This window comes from Clarias gariepinus, chromosome 16, assembly GCF_024256425.1.
Source record: "Clarias gariepinus isolate MV-2021 ecotype Netherlands chromosome 16, CGAR_prim_01v2, whole genome shotgun sequence".
In the NCBI taxonomy this organism is placed as follows: domain Eukaryota; kingdom Metazoa; phylum Chordata; class Actinopteri; order Siluriformes; family Clariidae; genus Clarias; species Clarias gariepinus.
Genome location: NC_071115.1, coordinates 17,657,565 through 17,675,439, shown reverse-complemented (window position 1 = coordinate 17,675,439; position 17,875 = coordinate 17,657,565). Strand labels below are relative to the sequence as shown.

The following is a 17,875-nucleotide window of genomic DNA, read 5'->3' as shown; positions in this document are numbered from 1 at the left end:
GTCAGCCATTAATCGTGATGACAGAAGGAATGAATGGATAAATGGATAGATGAGTATAGAAATACCTATAGTTCAAATATTTATTCTAAAATACCTTCAGAAATGCTTATACTTGTGACATAACCTGCAACGTAATTCCTTACCCTCTTCTTAACTATTCTAAACCAAGAAATGGCTAGAAAAGAAGAGTTTACATTAAGACACAAAGCCAGTAGAGATGGAAATCAGGGACCACTGGATTATCACAATACCTAAGTATTATGATTTTTAACTAACAGTCAAACTTAAATAATTATTTGGATTGTGTAAAGCTGCTTTGGGACAATGCCAAGTGTTAAAAGCGCTATACAAATAAAATTGAATTGAATTGAATTAACTTTAAACTTCACAAATGATGTTCTGCCTGCCAATGTGTCAATAGTTTAGAGTGCATCACCTGTAGGATTATGGATTAATGGCACCATTTTACCACCACAAATGCAAACAAATTTCAGTTAAAAATTAATTTAAACATTTTGATATTGGGGTCAGTGTGGCGATACATGAATTGCCACACAAAAGAATGACGATGTGTAATTGAATGAATTTTTTTCCCCCATTTCTAATGTAAAGAGCTGCTGTATGAACACAGTTGCTTCAGAAAGAAAGCTGCCCTGCATGTTTACACAGCAGTGTACGGGGGCATTAATACATGAGCATATGCAAGTATTACTGTCTATACAGTATGTGTGTGAGTGTTATGTAGGGTAAACCACCTTGACAGAAAGAAAGAGTGTGCAGAAACACACTGAGCGGGTTTTGGGCAGTGGTAATGTGTGTATTTGTGAGAAGCTTACAGAGGACACAGTCTGAGCCATGAGCAGATGTCTTCTTATTAAATGTCACAAACACCACAGCCATGGCCACTACGGTCGGCCGTATATGCAATCCCTTGACGAATAAAAAAAACTAAATAGTTTCAATGCCTTTATAATACGTTAACCTGATCACAATACATTAACCACTACATGCATAATCTGTATAGACTCTACTTCAAAATAAACAGCTGATGTCAGATGAGCTCTGTTATGACCTGTACATGTCAAAGCACTGCCATTTCATTGAAAACAACAAAATGCATGCTTTCGCATATCTTTGTCCCTTTGTGCATCCCCTTTGTCCCCTTTGTCCAATTTGATGGACAGCTAAGGTCCTCCTACTGCTCAGAAAGCCTGTGAACGCTCGGGGCTTTCCCAAGTTCATTTCATTGGATCTCAAAAGCAGTTTCATTGAGGTATAACAAACTCTTTAGTCACTGGTATTATAATAGTAGATGACCTTGAACAAGTCATGGTTTAAAATAGCCATCTTATGTCAATGTATTAAATACTGGTTGTTGATTTTTTTTTATATATATATATATAATTTTAATGTTTAGAATATTTGGAGTGGAAAATAAAAATAGAATGTCATGATGAAAACTGAGCAAGTTAAAAACCCTTATCAAATGTGCCAACAATTACTGAAAGTAGGCTGTTTTGTAATACTTAAGATTAAAAAACTAAGAAAATGTAAATAGTTTATATCTAATATTTAAGATATCAGAAATTTCAGCTGATGTGTTTATTAATTTATTAATTTATTCACAGGTTCTACATTGTTTTTCGCTGAATTTTAATATCTACCTGGGAACAAACAGAAAGCCCTATATAAAGTAACAAAACAGGCAAAAAGTCATAAAGACAAATTTTATATTTAAGGATAAGGGAAATACTTTATTAAAAAGAAGTTGTTTACAAGGTGAGTGTAAGTGTGTGTGAGTGTGTTTTCCTGAGGAAGGCATGTGTAGGACATGACTGTTTACTAAGCAGGCCCGGGAGAGAGCTGTGCGGGCTGCAGTGTGGGGTGAGAGTCGAAAGCAGAGACGACAGCAATGCTGCTCTTTTTCACAAACACCTTGTGAAAGAACACCACCACAAAGACTCAGTGTGTTAAAGAGCAATTCAATGAAAGGTCTAGTCAGGACACCTCCAGAGGGACAGAGCGAGCGCGAGAGCGAGAGAGAGAGACATGGTGGGGGTGTGTGTGTTGATCTACAGTATGGTTAGGAAATATCTACGTTGGGTTAGCTCAGGGAGAGAAATGTGTGCAACAGTTTGTATTGCGTCAGGATGTCCGATACTATTAAAAACAGATGAGAAAATGAGCTGCTAGCTCCAGTTACCTTTCCTCGCAAATCACAAGGAGTGTAACGTAGCTTAATCTTGCCCTGTGAAGGGGTTGAAGAGATTTCAAACTAGCACTGATGCTAACAGGTTACTGCAATAAACCATGAAACCTGTTCTACCACATAAGTGAAGTAAAAGCAAAACAATGATGTCATGCCTAACATGAACTATTTCTACAGTGTGACTCACACAGATTCGAAGGCCATTCGTTTCTGACTCCTGAGGGTAAATGATTCCAAATGATCTACAGTAGATATGTACATCCTTACAACCTATAGTGCAGTGAAATGTTTATGTGACCGTTAACACTGTTATGGTTTAAAATAACAACCTCTATTGTGTGTTGATGGGTAATTAGATGGGTTAACATATTATTGTACATTAAGCTCTTTATTTACAAAATGTACATTTCATTTTGCCACATCACTGTACTGTTACGGCATAAAAAAAAACATCTAACTTAAGGCTTGAACCTGTGAGAAACATGTGCAAATGATCAGGCGGTGATTAGTATACTGGTGATGCTGAATGCTGAGTGGTTGAAACAGACAAGAGGGGAAATGAGGTTGCTGCTGAGGTTGCTGCATAAACAACTAATTTTTAAATGGTACCCTTAGGCACTTGGCAGCCTATCACATTGAAACATTGCTTCTCATTTCTTTAATTTGATCTACGTCATTTAATATGAAGAAATGAGGTGTGGCTCAAGACCACAGCACTGTATATACAGTAATAACATCTTACTTTATTATTGAGTTGGATGTTTACACAGTGATGTTTACATCTGTCTAAACTGAAAGTACGTTTCTAAACCCAGAAATATAAAAATAAAAAATAATAAAATAAAAAAAAAAGAGTCAAATGAGTGCATTTAAAATCCTTACATACAATGTTTATGTTTAAGTACCACCGTGTTTAGAGTGAACTTTGGTGTTCTCTTTCCTGAAACTACCATCTTAAAAGGCTTTCTCAATTCTCTTCTCGCAAGGAGTTCTTGGTTTTGTTTTTAGGGTTTCACACAGAACATTAGATTAACAATTCCCACAGAGGGACAACCAAAAGCCCTTAAGGGTTCTACATTAGCTCCAAAAAAAGTCACTATTTCAGAAAAGTCAAATTATTGCCGGGCATAAGGTAAAGAAAACAACTACTGAGAACTGGCCAAGGCATTATTAAATCCTGGAAGGATAGTGCCGAGCTGTCAACTTCCTGGAAGAAATGTTATCTCAGCTATGTTTAATAGTGAAATAAAGAATGATTCTACACACAAAATATAACAAGAACTTACAGGTTAGGGACTAAACAGTTGTGTTGCTATAAAAAAAAAAAAAACCTGATTGGAAAAAAAGGCTTCAATTTGCTGAGGAGCATAAAGATTGCACTTTGGTCATGTGGTCCGATGAGTCCAGACCGACGCTCTACCCGAGTGATGGGCGAATGAAGGTAAGAAGTGCATGGATAGTGCAAACGCACAAGCCTCTGGAGGGTTGCTTACGTTGGTCAGGTCTAGGGTCAGCAACCTTATGTGGCAATAAAATGAAGTCAGCTGATGACCTGAATGTACTGAATGACCAGGTTATCACCTCAATAGTTTGTTTTTCTTTGCTGCTTGCATATTCAACACACCTCAAATTGTGAACACGTGGTTCTGGGACCACAAGGAATCACTTTCACACATGAATTGGCCACCACACTTATTTTACAGGCGGTTGAGCAAAATCCTTGGCCGAACAGTGAAGATTTAAGCCCTATACCTCGAACTTGGCCAGCATTTAGCTCAAGAAAACAGCACAGCAATCCTTACCTTGATATTCTGCAAGGGTTTCACATGATCTCATTAAAATCTGCATACGGTTGGAAGCTCATTTGAATCTTATGGTTGGAATCCTTATTTTGTTTCGTATGCACAGCTTAATACACACAGGGAGGCTTGAAAACATGTTCAAAACCAGCACATTTTCACATGTGCACTGCAAATTACCACCCACACAAATGACAGTCAAATAGTCATACAGACCTCAGAAATCATACATCTCCAAAATACAAATAATAACGGTATCAGTGACGGCAGTCCATTCTTAGGCCCTTCTGGAGCCAAAACCACAGATAAAAATCTAACCACAATACAAATAGGCTTAAGGCAAGAAAAAGACAGCAAAAAGAGAAAAGCTGCTTCATGCATTAATTCCTTCATATACATGTACGTTGTGTCACCTCCTGTGTGTTAGTGCAGCATGAATTTTTAGCCCATGAGCAGCGGCAACAGACACTCGCGCTCTATCCGCAGGTCCTCAGGTTAACTCGGGTGAATGTATAACACTGAACAGACCTCAGGAGAAGAGCAGAAAAACACGCTGCTGGTCGCGCTGCATACAGCCGCCTTTTTCAGGAGTACATTACACAGTGCGGGGAAGCTCTGTGCATACCCTGATAAGAGTCTCAGCGAAAAGATTCGAGCATTTCTCATCATGAAATGTGAACATTAGACAAAAAGGAGCCAGTGTGTACTTTGATATTTCTTCTCCTTCTATGTCGGTATGGCGTTGCATGATGAGGCCATGGGGATTTTTCTATTCTTTTGTCCCCGCGCTAATGGAAAGACGCTTAGGTCGTCTACCCAGGAGATCATGGCTGGCCCCAGGACGAAATCCAAGAGGCACTGAGCTTCGGCTGAAAACAAACTTTTACTTTTTTTCCATGAGGCTGTCAGACTGGATGCACGTTTTCAGAAGAGACTATTTTAATTACTTCGCATTTTTTCAAGTGTGCAGTTTTAACTTTTCGTTAATATCTGGATCACCATTTGTATTGTGTGGTGTATTATAATAATAATTATTATTATCATTCACGTTTTTTTGCAAACATTTTCTTTTTTATTGTTGTCTTGTCCATTTCAGTAAAATGCTTGCTTGCTTGGCTTTGTTAATGTTTCTTACAATATTACCTGCAACTCCAGCTGCAAACCACTGGATTTGAGAAATTTTGACAATTTTCCACAACGATCTGGATTAATTTTCCTCAGTTTTCCATGCCATTACCACAACTAAGAACAAGAAGCTACTGAGCATTTACAGTATCTGAAGTACTACAAAAACCCCTCATGTAAATTAGCAGCAGATGAATCGTGAACTTCTGGAGTTTGTGATGAGAGCGAACCGAATAGCGTGGCACTCGCTAACTCGGTGCAGAGCTCTCTCTCTATTGAATCACAAGCTGTAGGCCCTAGACTGTGATTCGTGGTCCCATCTGTGTGTGCATGTGTGTGTGTGTGTTTGTATGCAGTGCCCCCTCCCTACCAGCATCAGGTGTGAAATGGGGTTCAGGTGTACTGAAGAGTGTTGTGTGTATTGCGGGAGATGACGGGGGTCCTGCGGTGGTTTGGCTCGCATATGCTTCGTAGGCTCGCAGATGCCGTTCGTATCGGCTTAGTCGTGCACCGTGGCACATGTGCGCGAACACGTACACGCGTGTGCGCGCTCAGATACAAGCCGCAGCACACTTTCTCACAGCCGGAGTTATCGCAGTCGCTGGGGATGTTGCATTTTAAAGAGGAAAACAGACAGAGAGTGGAAAAAAGAAAAGAAAAAGAATGCAGTTTATTTATGAGAGTGCGAGCATGTTTAGCTGTTCTAAGATCTCGAGGGACAAGGCCTGCAGCTAAAAACAGAGAACAAGTCAAGTAGGAAACAGTACGAGTGGTATAGCATGTTCGAAAATCTTTAGTAAAGTTATGATCGAATACAAATTTGTCACGGGAACAATTTCAATATGTCCAAAAAAAAAAAAGAAAAAAGAAAAAATGAAAGATGTACAGATAGATAGATAGATAGATAGATAGATCTGGGATCGAAAGATACAACACTGTGTGTGTATGCGTGTCTGTGTGTTTTGAGTTTACTGAGCTTGATAAAAAAGAATCACACTGTAATTAAAGCTACTGCATAAAATTAGACAAAAAGAGAGCAAGCATCCGCCATAAATCTCCTCTAATCACTGCACCTGCCCTGGCCGCCCAAACAACCTTGCCCTGGCTTGTGTGTGTGTGTGTGTGTGTGTGTGTGTGTGGGAGGCCAAGCCAGATTTACAGAGAGCTGTATTTGAATGAGTGTGTGTGTGTGTGTGTGTGTGTGTGTGTGTGTGTGTAGGTGTGAGACAGCACAGCATGGCCAGCGGGTGGTGCTGGGTGGAGAGGGACAGCGTGGAGGCTCAGGCCTGCTGGCGGAGTGCAGCGTCACAGCCCCAGCGCTCAGCAGTAAGCAGCCACACAGATGTTCCCTCACTGGAGACCCGCCACCCTGCAGCCCCTTACCTGTATACGTGTGTGGGTGTGTGTTTTATACACACACACACACACACACACACACACACAAACACTCACACACACTTAAAATGCAGTAAATGGCTATTCCTGCTAGAACAAGTGTCACTTAGGATTAGCTTTGCTTTGGACTTGATCGTGTCACAGACACACACACACACACACACACACACACTCACACACAGATGTTCTCTTTTTGTACTAAATACAACTCCACATTTTTTATATACAGTAGTATACCGTAACTGTATACTGCAACTACAGTTCATTTTTTATTTATGAAAACTGATTTCTGGACATTATTAATGAATCAAATAAACATTTAAATACTCATTTTCGGCTCGTGTGTTTATTCTTTAAATAATAGTTATTGTTTCGATAAGATTCGATTACGGTGACGAGAGCAGGTCTGCTGGTAGGTATTTGGCAATATTAGCAGCTGATAACTGCTTAATTTGGGATTACTTTTGGCCTTAATTAATCCATTTTCAGGTTAGTACATGTGAAGTCTTGATAAGATTAATTATAAAGAACAAAATCTCTTTGAAAATCCGGTTTCTGTACTTTATTATGTCTTTTAATACAAGAAAATCTCTAATAGTTTTACCTCATATCATTTAAGATAAGCAATGCTTAATATTGTTTAACATGTTTAATTAAGAGTAGTATCTCCAAATATGTTTTAAGAGCCCAGAGTTTATTATTATTATTATTATTATTATTATTATTATTATTATTTATTAATCATCCTGAAAATGTTCAGATATAGAAGTAATTAGGGACAAATTAGTAAACTCAACGAAGTGGTCATCATGCTAACTAAAACACATTTCCTGTTATATAATTGGAATTTTTACCATGTTGCACACAGTTATAGAATGGATTTATTTATGCAACCAAACAAGTCAATAAATTGCATATTCCCTCGATCATATATAGTCCTGTGCAAAGGACTATATATGATCTTCATATTAAACAAAATTAAATTAAAAAAATTGCCTGTGACAGGCTGCAAAGTGCCTAAGATACAATTTAAAAATCGTCCGTTTATGTAACAACCTCAGCAGCAACCTCATTTCCCCTCTCATCTGTTCCAACCACTTAACATTCAGCACCAGACTTATAAATCATCGGTCTGATCATCTGTCATCACCTGCGCCTTTTGCTCACTGGTTCACGCATGAACATGAATTTGTACTGCACACTATAGTGTACAAATTCATGTCACAATAAACAACAAATTCTTGATCAAAGTTGTCATTTTTTTTCTTTTCAAAGTGCGCAATAAGAGCTTGCATTTCCACCCTCCTACGTTTTACAAAGTGGGGCTTATGTACAGAAAAAGCTGCTGCGGAAAGGTTATAATCTCTCGCCTTCTCTCACATTGGGTCTCTCTTTTTTTCCCCCGCAGATGCACTCTGCTCGGGCTGCTCAGCTGCTCGGAGACGTGCCGGCTTCATTTATTTATTCTATTCCCATTAATTAGAATGTTTACGCTGACAAAACAGGCAAAAGGATGCATTAGCACCTAGTTTACACCCCAAGTCCCTGAGCTATAGTGACATGAGGGGTGTGCTTTCCTAAACACATGCGCACACATACGCGCACACACACACACACACACACAGGAGCTGTTACACTCCCATATGCAAAAAAAAGAGAAACGCACACTGACAACTAGTGCTGTGTATTCTAGAGTTAGATAACGAAGTTTTGTAGCGCTTGCTTAAAAACAATTAACTACAAAGCGAAATTAAAAAAACAATCCGTCAGTGAAATCATTTCAGCAAGAAAATAAGAGCAAAAAAAAAAACATCTGCAGGAATTTCACCTGTATCTTTTCTGCAGAAATGACCTGAGCGTGGAGGGTTTTAGCGTCGCTGCTGCTGCGAGCTAATAGCAACATAAAGACTAATCATGGCTCTTGTAAGACATTAACCCAACCGTGCCCCCTCACCTCAATAAAATACTGCGCCTACACACACACACACACATGCATACATTCTCTCATTCTCTCTCACACACCCACATGCTCGTACTCTCTCTCTCCCTCTCTCTGTAGGAACAAAAGGGCGCCTCTGGGAGCTGCAGGAAGCCCCCTGAAGAGAAGAAAGGCAGGGTGCTCCTGAGCGCGACTCAATGGGCCCTTTTCACCAGAGCGGAGTGCTGTTTACCCTAGCGCAATAATGCTCCTCATTTTCCAATCATTATTCCCCTCAGTCGGCCTGCTGCTATTAGCCTGTCCACCACGTCAGTCCTGCTGGAGTCCTCACTCTCTCTCTCACACACACACACACACACACACACACACACACATCAAGTCATACCTATATAAAGAGATTCAATCAGAGCAAATATGAACACGTTCATTCATACACACACAACTGACAGCTGTTCCCTCTTCATGGAAACTATTACAGTTGGTTCTATTGGTTCTACTTTTCTAACGGTTTGTGAAAAGTGGGATGATGTCATAAAATGACCGGTTTAACAAGTTTAAACTGCCTTCCAAGGTTTTCTAATGGGATTCATAAGACGCATGTCGTAAGGTCACATGTTGACCTAATCGACGCGTTTGGATATTAACAACCGTAATTAACAATTAACAAGTGACACGTTCACGTCGAAATGAGAAGGCAATGACGTGTAGAGGTTTTAATCTCATTTAATTAAGCATTTAATTAATTAGCATGACATATATCTTGGATCCGTAACCAAAAACGAAGGAACGAATAGAAATCATTAAAATCAGCAGATATTGAATGAAATACATTTAAGGAAAATGTGTTCAATTTATTTATTTATTTATTTATTTATTTATTTATCTCTTTATTTATTTATTATAAATGCTACCATAAGAAATCATTTCATGGCAATGTGCATGTAGTGCGTATGTGCGGGACGTGTCATTTAGGACTGAAAAACCATAGATCTTAATAAAATGTAGATATAGATGTAGATATAGAAATATAGATACTTGTTCACATCCTTATATTAGATAAACATTCACATAATGAATAACACACGTCCAAGTGCGCTTCATTCCCCTCCCAGCGCTTCAGCTGTCTTAGTGCTTAGGAGCCTCCATTTTGATTTGGAACACAGACAAGAGCAAATCGATCATCTTCAAAATGTATTAACAAAACAAAACTAAATAAAAAGTCTGTGCAGATCAACCTTTCTGTCAGATGGAAAAGCGAGAAAATCAGAAAGCGGCGTGTTTGTGCGGAGGCTCGTTTTTTCCTTGTCTGCGCATTGCGAAAGGTGTCAAAACAACGCTAAGACTTTTTTTTTTTTTTTTTTTGCACATAGTGAGAAGGAGAACTGCGAAAAATGAGACTGAAGCGTTCTGGGGAGAAAAAAAAAAAGCGGAGGACGAACAGGAGGAGAACCAGGTTCAAAAAACGAGAGCGACATAAAGAAAAAGGCTGAGAAGGAGGGATGTTGGCAGAGGGAGCTGGGGAGGTTTGAAAAGCTGGCATCTTCCATACAGGGCTGCCAGGCAGGCGAACCCACCAGCCTGAGTTCCCTCCGCAGACTGCCTTTTGTCTCCATCTTGGCATTTCACACTGTCTTTATTCTCGTCTTATTCTGCTACTTCATACTGGCTCATTTTAAATAAAATCATTATTAGCGGTTTCGTTATCGTAGCCGTTTGTTAAATCATCCTTTCCAGATAGAAAGATGATTTCATGAGAAAACAATCATCTAAATATATTTGTAGTTCTGTTTTATTCCTGATTTTTTTTTAGGTGTACAGTTCTAATTTTAAATCTAGATCCGTGTTTGTCCAGTCGAGCTACAGGAAGCCATTTACATTAAAGAGATTTACTACACAGAGAGACAGATTGAGGGTGAGAGGCCATGTGAAAGACAGAAAGAAAGAGAGCACCAGAAAAACCTGCTTTCTCTTCTCTGTCTTTCACATCGCCTCATACATTTAATTATCTCCTTGCTTTTTTATTGCACCTCTTAAGGTTAGAAATGGGTAGAATAATATACAAAATACAGAATTATCCTTATAGAACTAATTCACTTTATTGTATTTCATTCATCCTGATTTTGCCTTTTTTTGGGGGGGTTTATATCACCCTTCCTAATATATTACCGGGTCATTGTTTATATTTCTATATATGAGGAAAAAAATAGTCTCTTGGCTAATTTGATCATCAGCACATGTCTACAATCTAATTCATATCTATAATAATAAATTATATCAACGATTAAGAACATGAAATGCATGTTTTTCCAAAATAAATTAATTATGAGTGAAGTAAGGTTACGAGGTAAAAAAAAAAAAAATAGGGTAATTTAATTAATTAGTAATTTAATAATGCAATAAACGAAGAGATTGTAAAAAGTTAGACGTGTGTGTTAGACAGCAATTTCTACCTCCTTCTTTAAAATAACAAAAGAGGGAATATCTTTTGGAATAACGTTGTTCATCGCTCCTGAACTATTCTAAGAGTCTGTACTTAGATAAACTGAATCTGTTCTTGCCGCTTGTACCCCTTACTAAGATGTGCTACGTTGATTTTTCTTTTAATTGGCATATATTAATATCATATATATATATATATATAGGGATTTTTTCTGTGGAATTTATTAACTGCTCGTCTAATGAGACTCTAAATTATGTGCTTTATTTAAGAGAAGTCGTCGTTAGGATTTTAGAGAAAAAAAGCCTCAAAAAAGAATGTTGGCTTTGGCAAAGCATATATCTGTTGTGTCTAAAATGTCTATTTTACTAATTTTTAATATTTCCTAGTTATCATTTTACATATATTTACATATTTAGATATATTTTTTTGCATTTTACAATATAAATTTTTTTTTTTTTATGTTTGACTAGAAAGTGGAATGTGTGTTATATATACTCCATAGCATTTTATAATATTTATATCGTTATTAATATCACATTAGACATACACTGCTTTTCTATATCTAACCCAAAACCCAAAACATATTTACTTTTTTACTTTTCACATCTTTCTTCCTATTTGACACACAAAGAGAAGCCCAAATCTGAACGGGGTCCAAGCCTGAGCATTTATGCCCCGGATGGCAAAATCCCTGTTTAATACGGAGCGAGCATGTCATCTAACACACTGTCGCTGTTTCTCCCTGTCATGAATGTTTCTGGAATCATGCGGACCGCCTGAGTCTAAAATATGAGCATAGAAGACATCAGTTAATTAATGAATGAATTTATTTATTAATTTATTTAATCTCAGATCGAGGTCCTAGCTGCCGTGGTCTGGTGTAGGGCCTGGGCCGGAGCGTTCGAGCAGCAGGGTGCTGCTGGCGTTCCAAAAAAACGCCACTTTGCCTTGTTTATACACCAAGAAGACACACAAGGATTTTCTGCTCGCTTCGTGTTATGTCGGAGGGACAAAACGCACTTGGCTGGAGTTTGAGCGTCGACGCGCAGGCGATTGAGCAGCAGTAGCTCCCTGGGTTTCAGCCTTGTGCTACGCACGCTGGAAGAGTGGAGGAAACGCAGGCGTTACGAAACACAAGCAAATCGTTTCTCAAATTCACACCATACAAGGATGTTTACACTTTTTTTCCTTTTTTTCTTTTTTTTTACAATCTCGTACTTGTAAAGTCTCCTTGTAGAACTGCGACACCTCGGAGATATCTCAGACACCTCTACAGCTATTCTCAGTGTGGAACATGGATTTCATGCATGAAAGGACTTTAAAAAGTGTCGATGTGCCTTTCTCTTTGGAAGGGAGAAAAACAGAACACAACTAATTGTACTCCTTTTATGGCTCTTTCTCTCTCTCTCTCTCTCTCTTTCTCTCTGTCTCTGTCTCTCTCCTCCGCACATGTGTTTCATATGTTCAGCCTGTCCAGTCTCTCTACTCAGCCCTGCTTGATTAGGGATGCGAGGAGACACATGTTTCTAGCAGGACTGTGCGAGAGTAAGAGTGCTACGAGAAGGCTAGGTCCAAATATGACTAACACCGAGGACACCATGCATCACTCTGTCACACGCGCGTATGTACACACACACAAACAAGCAGAAGAACTTTCCCTATCCTTCAGCATGCAATGCTAAACTGAGAATGATCTCATAGGTGGCAAATCTGTCGATGCCACGTGCTCAGTGTGTTACAGGAACATTATATATGTAACTGAGATGAAGAGGATAAACAGGGATTATTCAAATCAAATTCTCAAATGATTTATGGGCAGATTTCATTCAGCATTACGCATGACAAATAGGAGCCCTTTGACAAGAACACATTTTTAACATTTAAATACATAAACATGTTTTCAAATCCTGGTCTTGGAAATGGAAAACACTCACACCACAAAAAAAAAAAAATAAATAAATAATAATTTTTATTTAAGTCTTATATGGTTTTTTTTCTCTTTTTTTTTTAAACCAAAAAATACCATGTCATTCAATAAACACACAAACACACCCCTTTTTTGTCGCTTCCAAAGCAAATAGAGACATCGCAGAGCGAAAACTAGTGGAGCGATGAGCGGTCAGACAGGTTAAAAGGCCTGCGATTAAGAGAGATAAGCTGAGAGGAGGCATATTGTGTGAGCGCAAAGGCACGGCAAGACGGAGCGCTGAAAGGAGCTCCGCATGGGGCGTGAAATCTCTTTTCTGGCCCGTGCCAAAGAGCTGCATTATGCCCAAATATCCACACAGTGCGGGAAACTATTGTTCAGTTCAGCTGCGAGACGACGGCGGCAGAGACACGCGCTCATGCATACACCAAAAAACATTACACAATTCTTCTTCTACTACTTATTATTATTATTATTATTATAAATAATTAAATAAAAGGATACAATTATTATTCTTATATTATTATAAAGAATAAAATAGAATTATTAGAAATTAATATATAAATATATATATATAATTCTCTTAGATATAAAATTGCAGCTTCTTCTCTTTACCTTGACCTTTATAATGTCAACGCTGTACTCATGGAATTTGTATGCTAATTACTTTTACTGGCATATTTTAATCATTACAAATTTTCTAGTGAAACAATTTCACGGAACGTGTGTCTTCCATGTATAATTAGGACACTCAATTCAAATAGCTCGGCTAATTTTACTACCATTCACCTTTACACAATTCAATTATCATTTGAATAGACAAAAACATTTAAATACGGAAATGTACAAAGATGCAAAACCGACTAAAATTTAACGGCTGATTATAAACTGTTCAGCCACCCATGGAATGTGTGGTGTGTGTGTGTGTGTGTGTGTGTGTGTGTGTGTGTGTGTGTGTGTGTGTGTGTGTGCAAAGTTGAGCTCAGTCTGTGGCACTCTATCTCTGCCATAATACATCCTCAGATTAACACAAACACACACACACACACACACACACACACACACACATATATAAATATATATATATAGTTACACAAACTAATATCTAAGAAACCTGAAAAACAGTAACTAGGTTCGATTTAGATAGATTTTTTGAACATTAATGCTGGGAAAATATACTAACAACTGCAATGCAACCACATCAGATTTATATCTATCTTTTCTAAGTCCAAATGCATGAACAAATCTGTCGATTTGAGCAGTACGTATTTAAATTTGATGTAAAATTGTATTCAAATGCCTATTTTCCTATGCCCCGCTCCAAGAGCGTGCGCAGGTGTGACAGTGTGTGTTCATGTGTGTAAAGGCACCACTGACCTGGCGAGTGGACGAAGTAGGCCAGGTAGAGGTCGAGCTCTTTAACGGAGACTCCGATGTGATGTGGTTGGACACACAGGCCATGGTTGGTGCACTGGGGCGATTTGACGAGTCTCTCACCGTCCGTGCTCTCCAGCGGGCTGCCCTTAAACAGGATGACCATGACCAGGTCGAGCCTCCACACCTTATCGGCCTGACGGAGGCAGTCGATGCGGCGAATTTTGCCCTTCTGGTCGGGGTTGGAGAGGACGCAGCACGGGGGCTTCTTGCCCGTTACAGTGAGCACAAAGTCCTCACGGAACTCGGGCCGGATGTCCTTCCGTAGCTTGGCCAGCAGACGCGACGCCCACTTCTGCTTGATTTCGGGTTTCTCGCCCAACAGCTCATCCTTCACTGCCCTCTCCTCATCCTTTGACATGCGCTTCTCGTGCTTCTTGAAGTACTTGCGCTTGCGCGCCTGCAGGTTGAACCAGGTGTAGGAGAAGGCACGCACATGCGGCAGCAGTGCCTCGATAAACGGATGGAACTCATCCTGCAGATGACAAGACAGAGTTTTGCAGATGACAAACATGGTAAATTGTTTCTATTTAAAAAAAACTTTAAAAAAGGAACTAAGTTTTATATATATATATATATATATATATATATAATATTAATATATATATATATATACATATATATATATATATATATATATATATATATATAATATTAATATATGTATAATTAATTATAGCATTATAATGTTTTCTAAAAAAACAAAAAAAGAAAAAAGCTAAAAAAAAAATTAGGGAACAACAGAGTATCACACTAATAAAAAAAATAATTCTATTAAAAAAGTCACTGAAAATTAAGAAAGGAATAGTAATTATTATAAAACTTCCAAAAATTCTAAAAATAAACAAACATAAAAGGCATGAAAAAATGCAAAAATTGCTCTCATTTACAATGCAATTTAAGGCAGCTTAAAAATAGTTTAGCTATTTTAGGAGCGCAGTTCTTGCAAATAAAATTCCCAAAATTGAGTTATTTAGTGCAGGTAGCCATCATTAGTCAGATCAGGCCAATACAAGTGCTGATTCCAGCAACAACAGAAGCCCCATTCACATCCGCAATAATACCTTCAGCATACAGCGCTCAGTGACAAAGCTCAAACCGCGCCACGGTGCCAGCATACCAGGGCCACCGTGCCCCAACCCCTCAGCGCCAACCCTCGCCACCATGAGCCCACGGTTCAACTGCGCCGCTTCAACACCTGCCATCACAACCTCTCTGAGCCGCAAGCATGCAGCAGAAATCCACACATGTTCACATGACCAGCAAACTCACAATGCAGCAAGAGGTACAAAGAGAAAGCCGGGTAGTTACCATGTTGCACTCTCATTATAGGTTTGGCACACTGCTCAAAGTGGGGAGGGGAAAAAAACCCAAAAAGAATCAGCCTGCACCGGTTTCTTCACTGCTCGCTCGCCGCCGAAGCTACCACTGGTTTGGCAGAGTCCAAAAAATTTGGCAGAAGTTAAAGAACTTGCAGAAGATGGAAGACACTCCACTTGCTACTGAATGGAGGAGGAGAAAATTGTTTTGATGATTAAAAAATCGTCAAACAGTTTTTTTTTTTTTTTTAACTATTTCAAGATGTCCGCAGGATTTAAGAAGAGCTCGTCGAAAGATTTCCAGTCAAATCATCGGAAGAAATTTATGAATAAATATACAATAAGCATAACTGCAAGAAAAATTTGTAGAACAACTGGAAAAGTCACGCTCAAAATAAACTTTCCGTTCACAAGTTCGAAAATTGAAAGAAAAAAAAATTAAGGCAGACAAAAAAAAATTCCTTGGCAATGCGTAATTGGTGATGGTGTTTGCTTAGATCTTTGAGTCCACACAAAAAAAAAAGAATCACACATACACACATATACACACACACATACGCTCAGTCCCTCACACATACATACACACTCCTGCAAAGAAGAAGGGGGGAGCTGGCAAGAGCAAAGCGCAGAATATGGGGAGGAAAAAAAAAGAGAGGCGAATCAATGTTGGACGAGCTCATACGACCGCTGGCAAACCCAAGTGCTGCTTCTTTTTTTTCCCTCTCTTTCTCTCTCCAACATTCTCACTCTCACTCGATCACGCTCTCTCTCTCTCTTTCTCTCTCTCTCTTTCCCGTCCTATACGTGTTCTTTCCCTAACCATTGCCTGAGTCTTTGCCAACATGAGTAGGGCCCACCTATTTGGCAACGAGATGTCTGTAGCCCAGCCAATGCGTTCGCTTCAGGAGTTGAAAGGGAGGGAAAAAGAGAAGAGGGCAGAGAGCGAGAGAGAGAGAGAGAGAGAGCGAGGGAGAAAGAGACAGAGGGAGGGAGGAAATGAGTGAGTGAGGGAGTGTAGTCCAGACCGATGGCACACAATCTGCCAATCTGACCACTTCCTATGTGCCATAGAGGCAAAGTTCAACATACACTCCTCAGATAGCGATCTTGCCACTTTCACCGAGTCGTAGCAGGCATCATCCTGTCCGCACTTAGCTTCCCACCCCTCCCCCCTCCCTCCCCCTCAAAGCCATTTTTTTTTCGCCACTTGCGTAATACCTCCTTGGCACAGGGTGACGGGAGAGAGAGCACAGAGCTCTGGCGAAAAAAAATCCCAATGGACCCAGAAGCCGGCAGCTGCTCCTGGATTTAGCACCCCGAAACAAAGCCATGAGAGAGCGACCCGCCTCCCTATTTCACCAAATACTGATGCGTGCACGTCCGATTAGGAAACAAACCCATGCCGCTCTCACGCATCTTAGCACCCGGCCTCATTACATGGGGGGGGGGGGGGGGGGGGGGCACTAACTATCTGACCCTCTCTCATATCCTCCAGCCTGGTGGATGTGGGAGACTGGTGTAACAGAGCTTTCATGATGAGCAACAATACCAAAGTCTTTACAGTATTTATTAGGGATGGAAATCACCAGGGACCAGTCGATATAATATTATCACGATACAGACGGGCCGATTCGATTTGTATTGCGATTCGGTATTAGTATTTAACAAAACTAAACAAATTTGGTCCAAATCTTGCTATAATTTTATAATCAGCTTTGGAGTTAAAGTGGTGATAAAACAATTGCCACACAGAGGAACGCAACATCGATTCCCCCCCCCCCATTACTAATATTTATACTGTGAAACTATTTAAACGTTATAATCTGAAGGAGTATTTCTCTTTCTTCTACATGATACATGATGACCCAAAAGTTATAGAGTTAAAAAAATAAAAATTCAATGCACTTTAATTCACTACTGAGCTGAAATGATTAGATTCAGCATCCATATGATTTGATTCATCCCCAATAAAATAATATTCAATTCAGTTAAATGGAAGTTTCACATATAACTCGGGTTGAAATTATTTTTACGAAAAATACTCTTTTGAGAAGGTTTTGTTGAAATTGGTGTATTTCCAAATGGTTGACTTGCTGTGATGCTCTCTCTCTCTCTCACTCTCTCTTTCTCTCTCTCTCTCTCTCACACACACACACACACACACACCTGTTTATCAATGATGCCATTTCAATTCTGACCATTTTCTTTTTTCACTTCGACCCAGATCTAGTGTATGCCTGCAAACCGATGAGGGCGTTCCAGACTTTCAGATTTTTCTTCTTTTTCTT

At 39.3% G+C, this 17,875-nt stretch overlaps 1 protein-coding gene across 4 annotated transcripts in view; it reads right to left on the bottom strand.

Annotated features, from left to right (window-relative positions):
• nfixb (nuclear factor I/Xb) overlaps positions 1–17,875 on the bottom strand; it is a 135,648-nt gene that overhangs the window by 77,387 nt on the left and 40,386 nt on the right. For all 4 annotated transcript variants that reach the window (XM_053515270.1, XM_053515273.1, XM_053515271.1 and 1 more), the window contains one exon: positions 14,212–14,743. In XM_053515270.1, coding sequence (XP_053371245.1) covers positions 14,212–14,743 — 532 coding nt within the window. The remainder of the gene's footprint in view (positions 1–14,211; positions 14,744–17,875) is intronic.